Here is a 15,850-nt window from a genome sequence, read left to right on the forward strand (position 1 = left end):
ACTGGGATTGATGGTGAAGAGATGGATAAATTTTGAGACTCACTCACTTAAAAGAGGGATGAGCAAGATGATGATGTGAATGATGATGATGAGCGATTCAATGACCTGATGCCGCCCTAATACGTTCAAACTCAACGGAGTAACCTGAACATGTAACAGGAATGAGTGAAAAAAATAGAGCAAGATTAAACTGGAACAGTCAGGAAAGTAAAGATGTTTATTAAAAAAGAAGACGAAAATGATGATAAAAAAGATGATGATGAGGAGGATGACGAAGATGATGATAATCGTGAAAATTGAGACGAAGATAAATAAGAAAAGTTAATCACGTAATGAAAATGTTCAGCCTGAACGTTATCACGCCTGGAACAAGCATATTCAGATTTTACTTTATGTTGAAGTTTAGATGGTTCAACCTTTAACCATTTTATATTATGATTTGATTAGCAATACAAGCGTTTTAAGGGATTGTTATTAATATGTATTTGTACCGTCATTATCATTATTATTTGACAATCAATGTCTGGACATAAATCAAAAATCATGTTTACGATCATTATGTTAATCAATATCAATTTTGGAAGGAAATCTTTCCTTTGTTTGCCTTTTTTTAAGTTGATTGTCAACCATTTTTTGATTGTTATTTTTGCAGTTAGTCAAAAAAATTAAGATAATTTGGGAACAAAAAGGTGAGAGAATCAAAAATAACAAGTTAAATTGATCAATTGAACGTTAATATTATGTATTTTGATGAGCTTACCCGGAACATTTTGGTGAGTTGATTTGGTTTAATGAACAGCAATCAACTTTGCACTAACAAGTTACTTCAAATAAAATTGGATTAAAAACAAACCACATTTTTTTGTTCACTCAAATCATCAACAATAGTTACAACAATCAATTTCCCAACCATTAAATAAAAAAATTCACTCAAGTATTTTAGTTAATTGTTTATAATTGGCTATTGATTGTCTTTTTTCAATCTATTTAAGTTGCCCGCTTCAATTTTATCCCGGTTTTTTGTTTGCTTACGGTTTTTGTTTACAATCTTGATCCTCATTGAGTTGCTATAAGGAAGATGATACTTTAACTTGATTACATTAAACTTATCCTAATTATGGAATCAATTCATTGTCGACTGTTAAATTTTGCTAATTGTTCTGTCTGATCACTCAACCTTTAATTATGTTCAGCTGTTTGTGTCTTTAAATGTTTTATTATTGTACAAATTTGTTACGTTGTTTAGTCAAAGTCAATACTGGAAACACTTCACCAATCGTTAACCAGTCATCTAATACAATGATAATGTGATATGATTAAGTTTATTTATGTGACATTGAGAGGTAATTAAGAAGCAATTGTGTGTTACAAAAACAATCAATTATGTTTTGTTTGAAGACAAAATTGAATACAAAAGTGCCATCTTTTATTATGCATAACCTAATGTGATATCTTTTTCTGTTTCTCATTTTTCCTTATTCCTTTTCCTGCAGATTTATGTCAATCGGATTATTGTCATCTTTAACTCAATTTAATTTATATCATCTTTTAATTGGGTGATCATTACAATGGTAAAGCCATCAGTTATTCAAGTCGAGTTCAAATTCAAATTTAATCTGAAGACGGACAGGACCAGATGAATGAGTACAACGTTGCTGGTCTGCGCCTGAATTGAGATCATATCTTTCCTTCAGTTGAAGTAATGATTATGATCGTGATTACAATGCATAAACTGTTTACACGAAACTAATAGTTTTTTTGATTAACCATAATGCTATTCATTTCTGTGAACATTGATTAGCTTTATTTGAAAAGTCAATTGTGTCCTATTCATTCATTTATCAATTTATCCAAAATTATAAGCTTAAATAATCATGTATTGAAGCTTGATTGATATTGCAATAATGGTTTGATATAAACCATTTGATTCTGAATGCCTGGAAAAATCAGATTGTTGTTATAATGATAACAGTTATGATGGTGACAACAATGATTTGTTTTCAGATTCAGAAAGTTACATGAATTAGAGGAACAAATAGGCTATTTGATAGCTGTTTTGCAGGTAGTCTCGATAAATGATGAGTTACTGATGATTGAACTTATTGATTGATAAATGAATGACAATAATGGGTTGACATTGATGAGATTCTTGTCTCTCTTTTTTTTATTCAACATCTTTTCCCCTACATCTTTGTCTTGATGTTATTAATGAAGTAAAATGACCAGTCAAGTGTAAATCTATTAGTGGGTTACAGTTAAATTGCCATATATTTTTGGTAATTAATTTAGTTTAAGGGTGAGACAAAATCGTTACCTTAAAGGGAGGTTATTAAAGGTAATCATTAGTAGGAAAGGTTTGTAAGATGTTTAGTTTACAATGTTAATGATTGTGAAGAAGGTGCAAACAATTTTTTTAATGTTAACATAAATTGTAAGTCTTTATTCATGTTTCTGTATCTAAATAAAGATGATTATAATTTAAATATACCCATTAGTAATGAGTCAATGAAGGTAAATTAAGGGTGAGATGATCTTATTCTCGTTGATGAGTTTTTACAATGATATTGTAAATATTAATGAATAGTTGAAATCAATGAGTTTTGATTAATCTTGCAAGATGTTCAATCATTGAGATTGTTTCGAGTGACAGCTGTCAGATGAAAGGCTTACTTCATGTTAATACATGATTGTGTGTAAGCTCATGAGACTCTTGTTGAATCATAAACAATTGGAATATTGGAAGTTAAATTGTTTAGAAGAAGACTTTTGATTGGGAAAATTTTCCATAAACTCTCATTGCTTTAATTGCTGCAACTGTGATTCTTTGATCTCAATTTGTTCATTTGAAGACTTTTCATGTTTAGTTCGATATTTTTCCGGTATTATTTTGACCTTTAGTTGATTGTCATTGATAATTCATTAATGACGTTTTCCGAGGTTATCAACTTGAGAAACTTGTTTTGCCTCGTCCATGGACCGTCTTGGTAAGGCAGACATTTTGAAGGTAAATCTGACTCTGGATAGATTTTATTGCTGTTGGAGTGAATTTTACTATGAAATGGTATTTTTTGGCAAATCAGATTAACCATCGATAGATTTAATGAAACTGATGATTCAAATTTCCATAATATTGGAAAATATTGAATTCTGTTTCATCTCATATTTTTGAACATGAAGTGTGCCTGGTTACCTTCCTACAATGCAATGAAAGGATGATGGATTAATCAGATATTTATTTGTATTTTTGACTCACTGATTTCGAGGACATCCTGATATTGGTATTCAAAGTAAACAGGCATCAGGTATCATTTATTTTTACTAGTCTTTGTAGATTTGCCTTGGTGGAGTCAACTATTTATTTGTGATCGATAGTTTTGTTTTCAAATTTTTCCACCTTTAAATTAAATTAATTAACAATGAGTCGGATACGGAAGTTTTTTCTCATGCTTTTTCTGAGGAAACAGAAAAAGTCGTTCACCAAAAAGATGAAAGAAAAGGTAAGTTAACGTTTCGTACTTTGTATTTTGTAGTTTTCCAACTGTGTTTCAACGCCATGTTAGTTCATGTAAATGTATTACTTATTCTAAAGATGTCTTTTCTTTGAATCTTTTTTGTCCCCAATGTTTAGGTGACACCATCTGACTGATAAATGGTTTGAGTGATCAAGGAAACACTTATATTTTGACTACACTTTGATTATCACTTGCTATCCTTCAATGTAAAGTCTTTGGATTAATTCTTATTAATAAAGAAGGTTTATATTTGAATTTTGATCTATTTCCGAAAATCCTTTTTTCTTTATCATTAAAAAAAGTTAAATAACACCCAAGTTATCGCCACTAGTTCATTTCAGTGTTAATATGAAGAGATAGCATGCAAAAAGTTGATGAAAGGATAGCAATAAATCGAGAAGATAACATAATCCTAATTGAAACAAATGCTTGCCAAGAATGAAAATACAGCATCGAAAGTAAAGTTAGAGCTGGTTACGTTATCTTTTGCACATTGTTTGGTAACCAAGCATATTTTAGTAGTCAATTTTTAGAGATAAATTAAGCACAATCAACATCAACCCGAGGCTCATTGGTTAAGGCATCGAATCGTTGTTGATTGTGTTGATTAATCTCAAAAATTGACTACTAAAATATGCTTGGTTACCAAACAATGTGCAAAAGACAACGTAACCAGCTCTAACTTTACTTTCGATGCTGTATTACAATTTTTATATCACTCATTAGGTGCAGGGATGATAGGTAAAGCAACCAGTGAGAATATAAAACCAGAAACGGATAAGCTCTGAAATGGAAACAATTACAATGAAAACAGTGAATGTCCTACAACATTAAATCTCAAAACTTATAAAAATTAGATGGATTCAATCCAGATGTTATCTGTCTTCAAGAAGTTGGATGAAACCATTTCTCAACAATAGATAATTGGTCCAAGTATGATGGCTAAACACTTATCAAACATCAAGGTTTATTTCATTAGTTCACTTAGAGATAGAATTGGCCATCGTGATTTAATACACAATTTAGACTGGGATTAGGAATCAGGATTCTACAAACTCAATATTCTCGAGATGGCGACACATGAAAACCAACTCAATCCTACAAAATGTATCGTTAAAAAGACCGATATCAATGATAAAGATATCGAGTATTTAATGAATAAAATTAAAGCATGGGTTTGTTCAATCTCAGGACTTTTAGAAACAACTGAAAGCTCAATTCTGCAATTCTTTGCTTGATATGTTCATCAAATCGTGCGTTTTCTTGGTATCGAGCACTAAATTTAAAATATCAAGTATTATCGACAGGCAAAGTATCGATACTTTGTTCACACAATATTGTCCGGGAAACATTAGGAGCGGTTTGTAAGATGTTGAGCTCACATTGATATTGAAGAAGGAGCAAGAAATTTTGATTTTAAATGAATGGTGAAGGTTATGATAGTAATAATCATGATACTGATAATGAATAAAGAAATAACAATTAAAGAAACTGCACAACAAGGAATAAACAAAACTAATTGTGATCAATGTTTAGTTGTTTTGACCGTTGACAAAATTCAAATTTCCCATGTAAAATTAATTTTCACCAGATGGCGTTAGGGCTATAGGTGTACATTTTAGTGCCAAACCTAATCTAACAAACCTAATGGTCTGGGGCAAATCTTTGTTTCTAAAAAGTAATTTCTCTTGTTCTTCCTATCTTCTTATCATTCATGGTTATTCATTATTTATTATTAATTGTGGTCCATTTCTTCAGTTGCCAACACTTATTTTGATACAAGTTAAATAAAGTCTCGTTATATTCCATAAAACATGTATCCTGCTCGGCATACCGGACCCCCTCAGCCAGGACAAGGAAGAGGTTTCTCTATCAATGAGACCCTTGAGCGGATTAAAGATGAATTTGGTTATCTTCAAAATCAATATCACGCTCTGAGGATGGATTTGGAAAAATTAAATGCTGAAAAAACTGATATGCAACGTCATTATGTTATGTATTATGAAATGTCTTATGGTCTCAATGTCGAAATGCACAAACAAACAGAAATAGCCAAACGTTTGAACACGATCATAGCCCAGATAATGCCTTACTTACCACCTGACCATCAACCTTCAGTCGCACAAGCCGTTGAACGAGCCAAAACAGTAACCATGACGGAATTAAATCAAATCATTGGTCAACAACAACAAACAGGTATGACACATTTTATGCAGCAACTGCAAGCCCAACAAAATCTCCCAGCAGCGGCAGCGGCAGCGGCGGCAGCAGCAGCAGCTGCGGCCGGCCATCCTCATGCTCCAGTGATACCGATGATGCCTCATCCTGCAGCTTTAGCTGGACCAGCTCCTCCTCCCCCTGGCTTACCACCTAATTCAGCGGCAGCAGGTCTTCTCGCACTGACTGCTGGTTCATCAGCCGCTTCAGGACCAGCAAACAATGCTGTGACCTTGTCATCCATCTCAACAGCTTCATCTCCCGTCTCCAAAGACTCTGCAACTTCGAGGGAAGTTAACGATGTTAAACGTAACCATTTAGACGATAGACAACGTAATAATTTCTCACCTCACGTGGACTGTGATCGTAATCGTCATCGCAGTCGATCTCCAGACTCTGATATTAAACTTAAGAAAAGAAGAGATCATGTGAGTTGTGACAGTGATGGTGAAAAAAGTGACCAAGAACTGGTTGTTGATGTTGCCAATGATGAGCCTTTAGGACCTTCTAATGGTAATGCCAACTCACCCCGAGAAAATGGGCAAGATAAATCAATTAAAAAAGAACAATCTTCACATAGTCCTCATTCCAGTATCTCATCAAATTCTAATACTCCTTCAGCGAAACATAAGGAAAATGAAAAGTCCATAACACCACTTCCTAAAGCTACAACTCCAAACAGCTCTGGAGCATCTACACCGGGCGTTAGTGGATTGAAATCAATGCCTAAAGGACCTCCATTAGGGCCTCCTTATCCATATCCTTTACATGCTGCTCCTCCAGGAGCTGCAGGCCATCTCGCCACTGATTTAACTACCGGCGCCGTTGCCGCTGCATTTCCACCAGGTATGCTTCATAATAATATATCACCGGCTCTTAATTCATACTCACGAGGTTTTGCTGGCTATGACCCTCATCCAAATATGAGAACACCGGGCTTTTCTACTATAACTGGTAAGGCGGCTTATTCAATGCATATTGGTGCAGATGGAACAGCACAACCTGTACATATTGCTCCTGAAAATTTAAATGGGATTGGTATAGCTCGTCAAGCGAGAGCAATCGACACTCTTAATCATGGCGAAGTTGTCTGTGCCGTCACCATCAGTCAGAATAATAAGTTTGTGTATACTGGAGGAAAGGGTTGTGTAAAAGTTTGGGATATAAGTAAATCCGGTGCTAAACAAGCAGTTCACACTCTTGAGTGTTTGGTGAGTTTAATTTCTTCATGAGTTGAAAAAGCAACTTGTTTTGTTATCTCATAAGCTAACTTATTTCATAATCTTATTCATCTTTTAAACAGCAACGAGACAACTATATTAGATCTTGCAAATTATTGCCAGATGGAAGAACACTTATTGTCGGTGGTGAAGCATCGACTATATCTATTTGGGATTTGACAGGGGTATGTTTTCAGAGTCATTTTCAACTTAAATTATTCACCGTTCATTTTAATGATTATTATCAATTTCATTTTTAGGCTCCAAGAATAAAGAGCGAATTGCCATCAACAGCTCCGGCCTGTTATGCCTTGGCTATTAGTCCAGATTCTAAGAGTTGTTTCAGTTGTTGCAGTGATGGTAATATTGCTGTATGGGATCTTCATAATAATACTTTAAGCCGTCAATTTCAAGGCCACACTGACGGGGCTTCATGTATCGATATTAGTAGTGATGGTACAAAATTGTGGACTGGTGGTCTCGATAACACTGTTAGATCTTGGGATCTTAGAGAAGTAAGTTTATAAAATATAAAAAGAAATTTGACATTTGGTTTTATTGAAATATGCAATTTATTGCATTTTATGATGTATAATTAGTCCGCAGTTAATATAGTGTTAGCTAATTGTTGAATGAATTTGAGGAAATTAATTGAGCTTGATTAGGCTATTTGCAACATCCTGCGTTCATTTATATTTCTATAATACATTGCTACATTATTAATTTATTAATCGCAATTTTCTTTCTTTCTCATTTTCAGGGCCGTCAATTGCACCAACATGATTTCAGTTCACAAATATTTTCGCTTGGATATTGTCCGACCGGAGAATGGCTCGCTGTTGGGTAAATATTGAATCACAAAAATTTAACTTTTTTTCGCTCAAATTTCTAACTGTTTTTGTTTCAACTTATCTTCCTCTTTCAAATTCCGCCTGTTGAATCAATCTTCCAAATCAATAGCATGGAAAGCAGTAGCGTTGAAGTTCTCCACACCTCCAAACCTGACAAGTATCAATTACATCTCCATGAGAGCTGTGTTCTATCGCTTAAGTTTGCTAACAGTGGTAAATGGTTTATAAGCACTGGAAAAGATAACTTACTTAATGCTTGGCGAACACCTTACGGAGCCAATCTCTTCTCGGTTAGTGATCATTTGATGATAAGATTCATCGTCTGTCTATTTTTGTCCTCTTTCTTAATGCTATCTACCAACTATATTAGTTTTCATTGTTTACAAGTCATCAGTTAACCTGTGACATTTCTTTTCTAATACTATTCTTTTAATATTTTTCCCCTTAACAGCTTAAAGAAACTTCTTCTGTTTTGAGTTGCGACATATCTTCTGATGATAAATACATTGTTACTGGTTCGGGAGACAAGAAGGCCACAGTTTACGAGGTTTATTTATGATCTTGATTTTAATTAACATCGATATAACATCGTCATCTTCCTATTCATCCATGTTGATCTCATAAATTATACATTAATCACAAATGAACGTTGAAAACAATGATTGCTAAAACTAATCCACCTCTCCAATCAATGGCAAAGTCAATCAATACCCAATCAGCATTTACAGCCATGTTTAACGAGTGTTCAAATAGTTAACCATGGACTGATGAAAAATAATGATTCAAAATCAATCGCCATCAGCATCATCTTGAATTAACCATCTCATATTTTTCTCCACAACCATCCATTAATATTTATTGTATAATGGAAGTGTGACAATAACTCAGACGCAGGATTGCATTTCTTATTTCGTTCATTCATCAAAATGATGAAAATTTCAACTGTGTTCTTCACACTACCATAACTTCGACTTACTAATCGCCCGATCCTCACGGAATCATCATCTCCATTATCATTCGATCATCTTGCTTTTCTTTAAAAATTCTCATTGCTCTTCATGCTTTCGGCTCTCTCTTCACTAGATCAGTTGGGACCTCGTAGGAGGGTCAGAAGAAGAGAGAAACTTCATAACAAAGCAAATTCTTGAACTGATGAATAGAGATCGAACCATGGGATACAGTAAAATGGAAACAGCATCACCTTTCTAACTACTCTACCATTCGTTCTTCATTTCTTTCCTGATTGCAATATTTATCAAAATTTGATTTTGTGCATCTTTCCAACTTTTGCTCTTTTTGTTCTACTATCTCTTCATATTTTGCTCCTTTTTCTCTCGCATTCATCAATATCTTATTCGAACCAAAATCTCCCAAAGAAACTTTCAACGACTCAAGTTAATCAACGAAAAGGCCAACAATGTATATTGAAACCCCCCACAGAGATGAGTGTCTAGCTCGAAAGTTGAACCAGAAAAGAAAACCCTCAAAGCGAATTAATTGTAATAAAGTCGTTCTCATTCTCTTCACATCCTGGATTAAAGTTCTCTCGATTTTCAATAATTTAATCTTGTCACAGTTTCTCCTAAAAGTGAAATTTTCAACATGACTTTCCCTATCTAGTTGAATAAACTTTGCATCTTTTCAAGACAAGATTCAGCGTTAACCAACAAAACGAAGAAAAAAGATGATTAAATATTTATTCAACACAATGGTCATCTTTTGGATCACAAAATTCATCCTAAATATCATCATTACCATTTCCCCTCTTTTTACCTCACCTTTTTGACTTTCCTTTCAATATCACCTTCATTTGTCCCATCTGTAAACATTGTCTTTAGCATAATTCCTTCAGCATTTGACAAAAACAAAATCTTTAAAAAGACGAGCAAAAATAACATTAACAAATGTTGAAACATTCCTAAACGATTCATTCACTTTACTTTCCAACTAACGCGATTTAATAATTTCAAAGAATGACCAACAGTCTTAAATCGGTGACGGTTAAAAGCCAGCATAGCAAAGACAAGAAAAATAACTAATCAAAGAGATAAATTATCAAATCAATTCTCAAAATGAATGTGAATCTTTTGGAGCTTCAATACAAAAATCCGCTTAAATCAAAGGAGTATTAACAAAACCTTTGACATTAGAGCGAGAGTTTGTGGATTAGAGAGAAGTTTATTTTTGCAACTAAAATTTCTTATGATGTAAAGTTTTCGATGAAGCCACTTTCAAAGTATGATGACGAGAGCGTGCTAGAAAAACAGGAAGAAAACAATTAAATCTGAACAGTAAATCGTAATTTCCGTGTGAAATATTTCATTGTTTACTTATTCTTACCTAACATTTGTATATTTTTGTTAGTTATAATATCTTGACCAATTACTTTTTATTTGAACAAATGGTTAACGTTTGAAGGTAAGGATCAATAAGAAACACCAAGTTGGTTAAATACACTTAAAGGGAAAACTCGTTTTGCTTTCTTTCTATGGGTCAAATGCTAAGAAGTTTAAATATTAAACTAATTAACCTCGATAAACTGATTGGAATTAAATTGTGTATCAGCAAATCATAGGGCCAAGAGGTCACAATAAATGTTAATTAATAGGAAAAAAGACAATGAAAATTAAACACTTTCTAAAATGTCCAAAGAAAGAAAGCAAAACAAGTTTGTCCAAAATATTTTTTCCCTTTATGTAATAATAATTTGAAAAAAAGGTGAAAATTTTCATTGATAGTTAAAATGCCGTGAATTTTAATGATGATACATTGATGTTTTGTTTAATAGACATTCAAAAATTGAGATTGTAATTTTTGTTTATTTACTTTTGCTAATCTGACCCAAATCAAATCAACCAATCCAGCTAGGATGACTGGATTATGATGATCAATATTATATGTTTCATAAATTGTTTTAATTGTGGTCACAAGTTGTTGTAATTCAACAGATTTTTGAAAGAAGCGATTCAATTGATTCAAATACGATTTGAATTTGCTCGCTTAGACTATCGATAATTCAACCAGTAACTCAAGATTAATTAATTATTGCCAAAAAACAAAGCATAACGTAATTAGAAAGAAGTGGGCATAATTATATCACTGTGTTTAGGTTAAGTTCTAGGTCAATGTTTGTGCTTTTTAATCAATTGTCACTAGGAAAATGATTCAGTGATTAAACAAGACAATTATCATGAAATGAGTCCAAGAGCAATGGATGTAAATACAGAAGGAAGTGAAAATTTTGCGTCCTCGTAACATTAAAATTAATGTATACTAAAGATATGCTTCTTTTCTGGTCTGTTCACTTGTAATACACCAAGCCCAAAGATTGAACTAATTGACGAGACCAAATAGTGCTGAGGTCGAATGTCAATTAAGGATATGGCCCTGAGGGTGATTATCAATTTACAAGTAAACTCTTATCATCCAACTCATTTGGAAAGCTCTATCTTCTGCAGTAGAGCTGGTTACTCTTTCTCTGCTCTCGTTTTTGTCTTCGCTTTTGTTTATACCTTGTTTTATCTTCCTGTCCTATGGGAAGGTAGAGATGGATGATGATGACGACGATGATGGTGAGGAGGAGAAAAGCTTATTTTCTTGGAGTTATAAAAGCTCAAAACTTTAGTACAAATATTTCTTGTCTTTAGGTCAACAATTGTTGGTTGAAAGAAAGAGAGAAAATAGCTGGCAAATAGAGAAAGTGAATCTTTCCGATTATCTCTCTGATTGTCATCAGTCAAATTTATCTTTAAATTGTTAAACTTGAGTTTAATTATATTTTCGTGATGAAGCCTCTAATTTGTTATGTAACATGTATTTGTTGTTTTGTGTTGAGTGTAACTGCATTTGATGCGTTTGATATTGTGTCAACAACAACGACTTCATTTGACCAAGAAGATTCAGATGAAGATGATAACCAGCCAACTTGTGGTAAACAAACGGTTCAAAGATTAGGTAGAGGTGGACGAGTTGTTGGTGGTCAAAATTCGTATCCTGGAGAGTTCCCATGGACGGTGAGTTTGTCAAAATTAACAGCTACTTCAATGAATTTTCATTTCATTCTCACTAATAGTTTTTGTCTTTATTTTACAATTAGGTCTCGATTCGCTTACCTTTAAAACATCATTGTGGTGGAGCCATTGTCAGTCCAGAGTGGATTTTAACTGCTGCTCATTGTGTTGCTAATTATGGACCTGAAGACTATCGAGTCCGATTAGGATCAATATTAAAGGATGATCAATTCCAAGAAAGGGGTCTTGTAATGAAAGTTGTTGATGTCATTATACATGAACAGTACGCATCTCCTAGAAGATACTCGCATGATATCGCTTTGTTAAGGTAAATTTAATTGTTTATCTCTATTTTTAAACTTAATTTTTCAAACTATCAACAAATATTTATCCATTTTTTAATCAATTACAACTTTGTGTACAAGCAGATTGGAAAGCCCGCTTAATTTTACGGATTTTGTTTCACCGATATGTTTACCGCCGCCTGAATATGTTACCAAAGATAATAGCTACAAAGGAATCAAAGCAACAGTTGTAGGCTGGGGATGGACATCTTTCAAGCAGAAGCCGGTCATTATTGGTTAGTAATTGTTTAAGTTTGCTAATCCATACTAATCCTTTGTACTCTATTTCAACAGGAACTTATCCTCAGCTTCTCCAGAAAGTCGACTTGAAAGTTATACACAATTTAGAATGCATGAGTTGGTTCAAGTCTAGAGGAATCAACTTGATTTTGGATAACAAACAATTTTGCGCCGGTTACAAAGACGGAGGAAAAGATTCTTGCAGTGTAAGCTATTAATTTCATTGTTGAACTTTGATTTACCATTATATTGGTAAACAAAATTGAAAAATGATAAAATATTTGATTATTTTTATCGTGTTTCTCTTCCATTTTTAGGGTGACTCAGGAGGACCTTTAGTGGTCAAAAATAACTTAACAAAAAAATTTTACATTATTGGTATTGTAAGTGCTGGAGTTGCCTGCGCCGAACCTCGACTACCGGGTGTTTATACAAGGGTCACAGCTTATCTGGACTGGATCAATGAGAGAATCCAGGAAAAGTATTGAGTTATTTCAATAACTGTGAATAGATTGTCCATTTTACCTTTGTGTACATTTTTTGTAAATAAAACTGATACTGTTTATCCTCAATTATATTCAATTTTATTCATATTGTGAAAATATTAATATGGTTAAAGATTCATTTACTTCATTTAAATGCTGCTCCTTGGGATTTAGATTTAATATTCACTAGCAGATGGCGCTGTTGTCCTGTCAAACATGTTTGTTGTGTTTGTTTATTAGCAACCGTTTTAATTGATCACCGGGTAGTTTTTGATTTGAATAATTGTTCTCTGTGTACTTTGTTTATTACTTCAAAAGTCTAAAACATATCTTCGAACCATGGCTCGAAATTCTGAAAAGGCGATGACAACCCTTGCTCGATGGAGGCAAGCCCAATTAGAAACTGATAAAGGGAAACGTCGAAGACCTTATCTAGCGTCTGAATGTAATGATCTTAAAGAAGCTGAACGATGGAGATTGGAAATTATTCGAGAAATCAGTAAGAAAGTTACTCAAATTCAAAATGCCGGATTAGGAGAGTACAGAATACGTGATTTGAATGACCAAATCAATAAGCTTCTGCGAGAGAAAAGACATTGGGAATATCGATGTGCTGAACTTGGAGGGGTTAACTATCGTCGTACTCCTGGTCCTAAATTTGATTTTTCTGGTAGAGAAGTGCCGGGGACACGAGGGTATCGGTATTTTGGCGCAGCAAAAGATTTACCAGGTGTCAGAGAGCTCTTTGCAACTGAGCCTCCACCTTTAATTCGTAAAACTAGAGCTGAATTGATGAAAGAGGTAGATGCTGATTATTATGGTTATAGAGATGAAGATGATGGAGTAATTGTTCCATTGGAAACTGAGACTCAAAAAGAAACAATCGTTAAGGTATAAAAAATTTGCTCACTTATCAATCTTAAATCATCTTATCTAATACTTTTTTTTCTTTCAGGCTGTTGCTGAACTCTCGGAATCTGAAACTCATATTGAAGTTGATCTAAATACATTAGATATTGAAGATGAAAAGATAGACGATGATGATGAAGGTGCTGATTTCCGTGGACCAAAGAGTTTTATTTCACATGTTCCTCACATACCAAGTTTAGAAGAAATTAAACAAGTCCTTCTGGAGAAAAAGAAAGCTGAACTTTTGCAAAAAATATTAAGTGGAAAAGTTGATGACGATGACGACGATGATGATGAAGAAGAAGCCGATGAAACAATAAAAAAGACTAGCAAATAATTTAAATTTTAAACTTTACTGTGAAATCTCGCTCTTATAATTTTGATTACGAGAAATTGTCAAAATGAGTATTTAACTGTTAAAATTGGAACCAGATCGCTTCAATCCAACTTTACAAATAGATTCTCTATCGAGTCCCAGCCGACAGATTCTGAACTGAATGTGTTGACAATTTAATTCTACATAATTGGACTTTAATTGTCCCATCTTGATAAACTATATAAATTATTTTTATATTTTTTGTTGATTAAACTTAATTCATTGATATCTTGACTAATTAAATTGATTGACTCTGATGAGTGTTGATGAATATTATACTTTTGATGATCTGATATCTTTATCGATATTTCTACTTGATATATAGGATTTACCATTCATTTAGCATATGAGTGATGAAATAACTTATTTCAAATAAAGCTTATTAATTGTTGATCTTGAAGGTTAATATCATTCAATTTGAATTGTTTTAGTTTTAATATTCAAAATGTATACGCTAGAGAGAATCCCGATAGCCAAGTCTATGCCTAAAGGTAAGGTTGTTTATTTGTTACAAGATACGTAATATTTTGTTGTTTGTAATTTATATTTCTTTGATTATAATTTTCAGGTGACCCTGATGATTTGTCGCTGAGAAAGATTGAAAGGAATGTCCTTATTCCAGAATTGATGAGAGAAGTAGCCTCAAAAAATCAATGCAAAGATGTTACCAAAGGTTGGTATGAGATATAGCTTACCAGGAATTACTAGATGCTTATTTACATACAAGTTTTGATATCTTCTAGATTTTTTCGATTGTGCTAAAGACAATGGTATTTTAATTGCTCCAAAATGCATCGATAAACGCGACAAATTGACGGACTGTATGACATATTGGTAAATTTTAATATTCACTTATTATTCACAGCTGTTTACTTTATCTGTTTATCATTTTGAACGACTCACAAATGTGTTGATTTTATTTCTTTATATTATTCAGGCTTAATAACAAAGAGTTCAAAGAAGAAATTACTGCAAAATATTTAAAGGATAGATCAGAATACAGAAAGACGGGAATCTCCAATCGTCCATCAAAGAGAATGCACTCGGGAACTCACAACTAACTTGTTTTATCCGAAAAAAAATTGTACTTTTCTGGTTCAGAGAAATTATTCCTTTGAGTTTCAAATAATGACTCAATCAACTTATTCACTCTCTCAGGATGGCCTTACGCGACTTGCTTAGTTTTACATTGCTATTACCAACTGTCCATCAAAATCATTGAACCGTTTGATCACATTGATTGATGATGAAATAGTAAATTACTTTGGTCAACGTTATCTAACCACTAAATAACATGAGACTTTAAGAAATAGCTTGATTATTTCACATAATTTCAGCCATTTCGTGTATTATAAAATCTGCAAATGAATTTATTTAGTGTAGAAAACTAAAAGTCCTGTGATTGATTATTTGAGATTCAATCACCTCAAATTTTATTGCTGCAATAAACGACAGTAAACTTGAATTAAGTATCATCAATGCAACTATTCTCTTTTGAAATGAATTTATGAAGAACTTGAATAGTCTAAATGACAATAAAAAGTTCAACTCAGGACTTGTTGTAGCTCAATTAGTCTATAAATTGACTATTGAATTGAATGGCAACAATAATGAAACAGAAACACCAATTCAAACACTTGCTAACGTAATTCACAATATAATCAGCCAATCAATCAACCAGTTATA

The 15,850-nt window shown here is 33.1% G+C and overlaps 4 protein-coding genes and 1 long non-coding RNA gene across 7 annotated transcripts; all 5 read left to right on the forward strand.

Moving 5' to 3' along the window:
* Positions 1–138: 138 nt before the first annotated feature.
* On the forward strand, positions 139–3,767 carry LOC107369950 (uncharacterized). Its single transcript, XR_016201074.1, has 3 exons — positions 139–1,343; positions 1,494–3,497; positions 3,629–3,767. It is a non-coding gene; the product is annotated as an uncharacterized LOC107369950 (long non-coding RNA).
* Positions 3,768–5,168: 1,401 nt separating this feature from the next.
* Positions 5,169–9,723, forward strand: LOC107369944 (transducin-like enhancer protein 4). 3 transcript variants are annotated; one of them, XM_015937907.3, is made up of 7 exons: positions 5,169–6,940; positions 7,033–7,134; positions 7,210–7,464; positions 7,710–7,792; positions 7,910–8,090; positions 8,252–8,347; positions 8,884–9,723. In XM_015937907.3, exons 1-7 carry the CDS (start codon positions 5,327–5,329, stop codon positions 9,007–9,009), a joined length of 2,457 nt encoding a protein of 818 aa, XP_015793393.1. In that variant the 5' UTR covers positions 5,169–5,326; the 3' UTR covers positions 9,010–9,723. The 3 variants fall into 3 exon arrangements, with proteins under 3 accessions (XP_015793393.1, XP_015793394.1, XP_089126516.1); XM_015937908.3 differs by having other exon boundaries at positions 8,889–9,723; XM_089270390.1 differs by lacking the exon at positions 8,884–9,723 and having other exon boundaries at positions 8,252–8,447.
* A 1,519-nt stretch (positions 9,724–11,242) lies between these two features.
* LOC107369946 (trypsin 3A1-like) lies at positions 11,243–12,966 on the forward strand. Its single transcript, XM_015937910.3, has 5 exons — positions 11,243–11,813; positions 11,897–12,138; positions 12,239–12,390; positions 12,449–12,600; positions 12,712–12,966. Exons 1-5 carry the CDS (start codon positions 11,586–11,588, stop codon positions 12,880–12,882), a joined length of 945 nt encoding a protein of 314 aa, XP_015793396.1. The 5' UTR covers positions 11,243–11,585; the 3' UTR covers positions 12,883–12,966.
* A 173-nt stretch (positions 12,967–13,139) lies between these two features.
* LOC107369947 (pre-mRNA-splicing factor ISY1 homolog) lies at positions 13,140–14,390 on the forward strand. Its single transcript, XM_015937911.3, has 2 exons — positions 13,140–13,770; positions 13,835–14,390. Exons 1-2 carry the CDS (start codon positions 13,219–13,221, stop codon positions 14,123–14,125), a joined length of 843 nt encoding a protein of 280 aa, XP_015793397.1. The 5' UTR covers positions 13,140–13,218; the 3' UTR covers positions 14,126–14,390.
* Positions 14,391–14,508: 118 nt separating this feature from the next.
* Positions 14,509–15,629, forward strand: LOC107369949 (COX assembly mitochondrial protein homolog). Its single transcript, XM_015937913.3, has 4 exons — positions 14,509–14,655; positions 14,733–14,837; positions 14,908–14,998; positions 15,102–15,629. The coding sequence occupies exons 1-4, from the start codon at positions 14,610–14,612 to the stop codon at positions 15,223–15,225; spliced, it is 366 nt and encodes a 121-aa protein (XP_015793399.1). The 5' UTR covers positions 14,509–14,609; the 3' UTR covers positions 15,226–15,629.
* The last annotated feature ends 221 nt before the right edge of the window (positions 15,630–15,850 follow it).

Source organism: Tetranychus urticae, chromosome 1 (assembly GCF_039701765.1).
Source record: "Tetranychus urticae isolate SD_2017Ah chromosome 1, NJAU_TeUrti_SD_1.0, whole genome shotgun sequence".
In the NCBI taxonomy this organism is placed as follows: domain Eukaryota; kingdom Metazoa; phylum Arthropoda; class Arachnida; order Trombidiformes; family Tetranychidae; genus Tetranychus; species Tetranychus urticae.

Coding starts and splice junctions, on each gene's coding strand:
- LOC107369944 (XM_015937907.3), top strand. CDS start 5,327: ATGTATCCTGCTCGGCATACCGGACCCCCTCAGCCAGGACAAGGAAGA. Junction 6,941..7,032: donor TTCACACTCTTGAGTGTTTG/GTGAGTTTAATT, acceptor TCTTTTAAACAG/CAACGAGACAACTATATTAG. Junction 7,465..7,709: donor GATCTTGGGATCTTAGAGAA/GTAAGTTTATAA, acceptor TCTCATTTTCAG/GGCCGTCAATTGCACCAACA.
- LOC107369946 (XM_015937910.3), top strand. CDS start 11,586: ATGAAGCCTCTAATTTGTTATGTAACATGTATTTGTTGTTTTGTGTTG. Junction 12,139..12,238: donor CATGATATCGCTTTGTTAAG/GTAAATTTAATT, acceptor GTGTACAAGCAG/ATTGGAAAGCCCGCTTAATT. Junction 12,601..12,711: donor GAGGAAAAGATTCTTGCAGT/GTAAGCTATTAA, acceptor TTCCATTTTTAG/GGTGACTCAGGAGGACCTTT.
- LOC107369947 (XM_015937911.3), top strand. CDS start 13,219: ATGGCTCGAAATTCTGAAAAGGCGATGACAACCCTTGCTCGATGGAGG. Junction 13,771..13,834: donor AAAAAGAAACAATCGTTAAG/GTATAAAAAATT, acceptor TTTTTCTTTCAG/GCTGTTGCTGAACTCTCGGA.
- LOC107369949 (XM_015937913.3), top strand. CDS start 14,610: ATGTATACGCTAGAGAGAATCCCGATAGCCAAGTCTATGCCTAAAG. Junction 14,838..14,907: donor ATGCAAAGATGTTACCAAAG/GTTGGTATGAGA, acceptor GATATCTTCTAG/ATTTTTTCGATTGTGCTAAA. Junction 14,999..15,101: donor ACGGACTGTATGACATATTG/GTAAATTTTAAT, acceptor TATATTATTCAG/GCTTAATAACAAAGAGTTCA.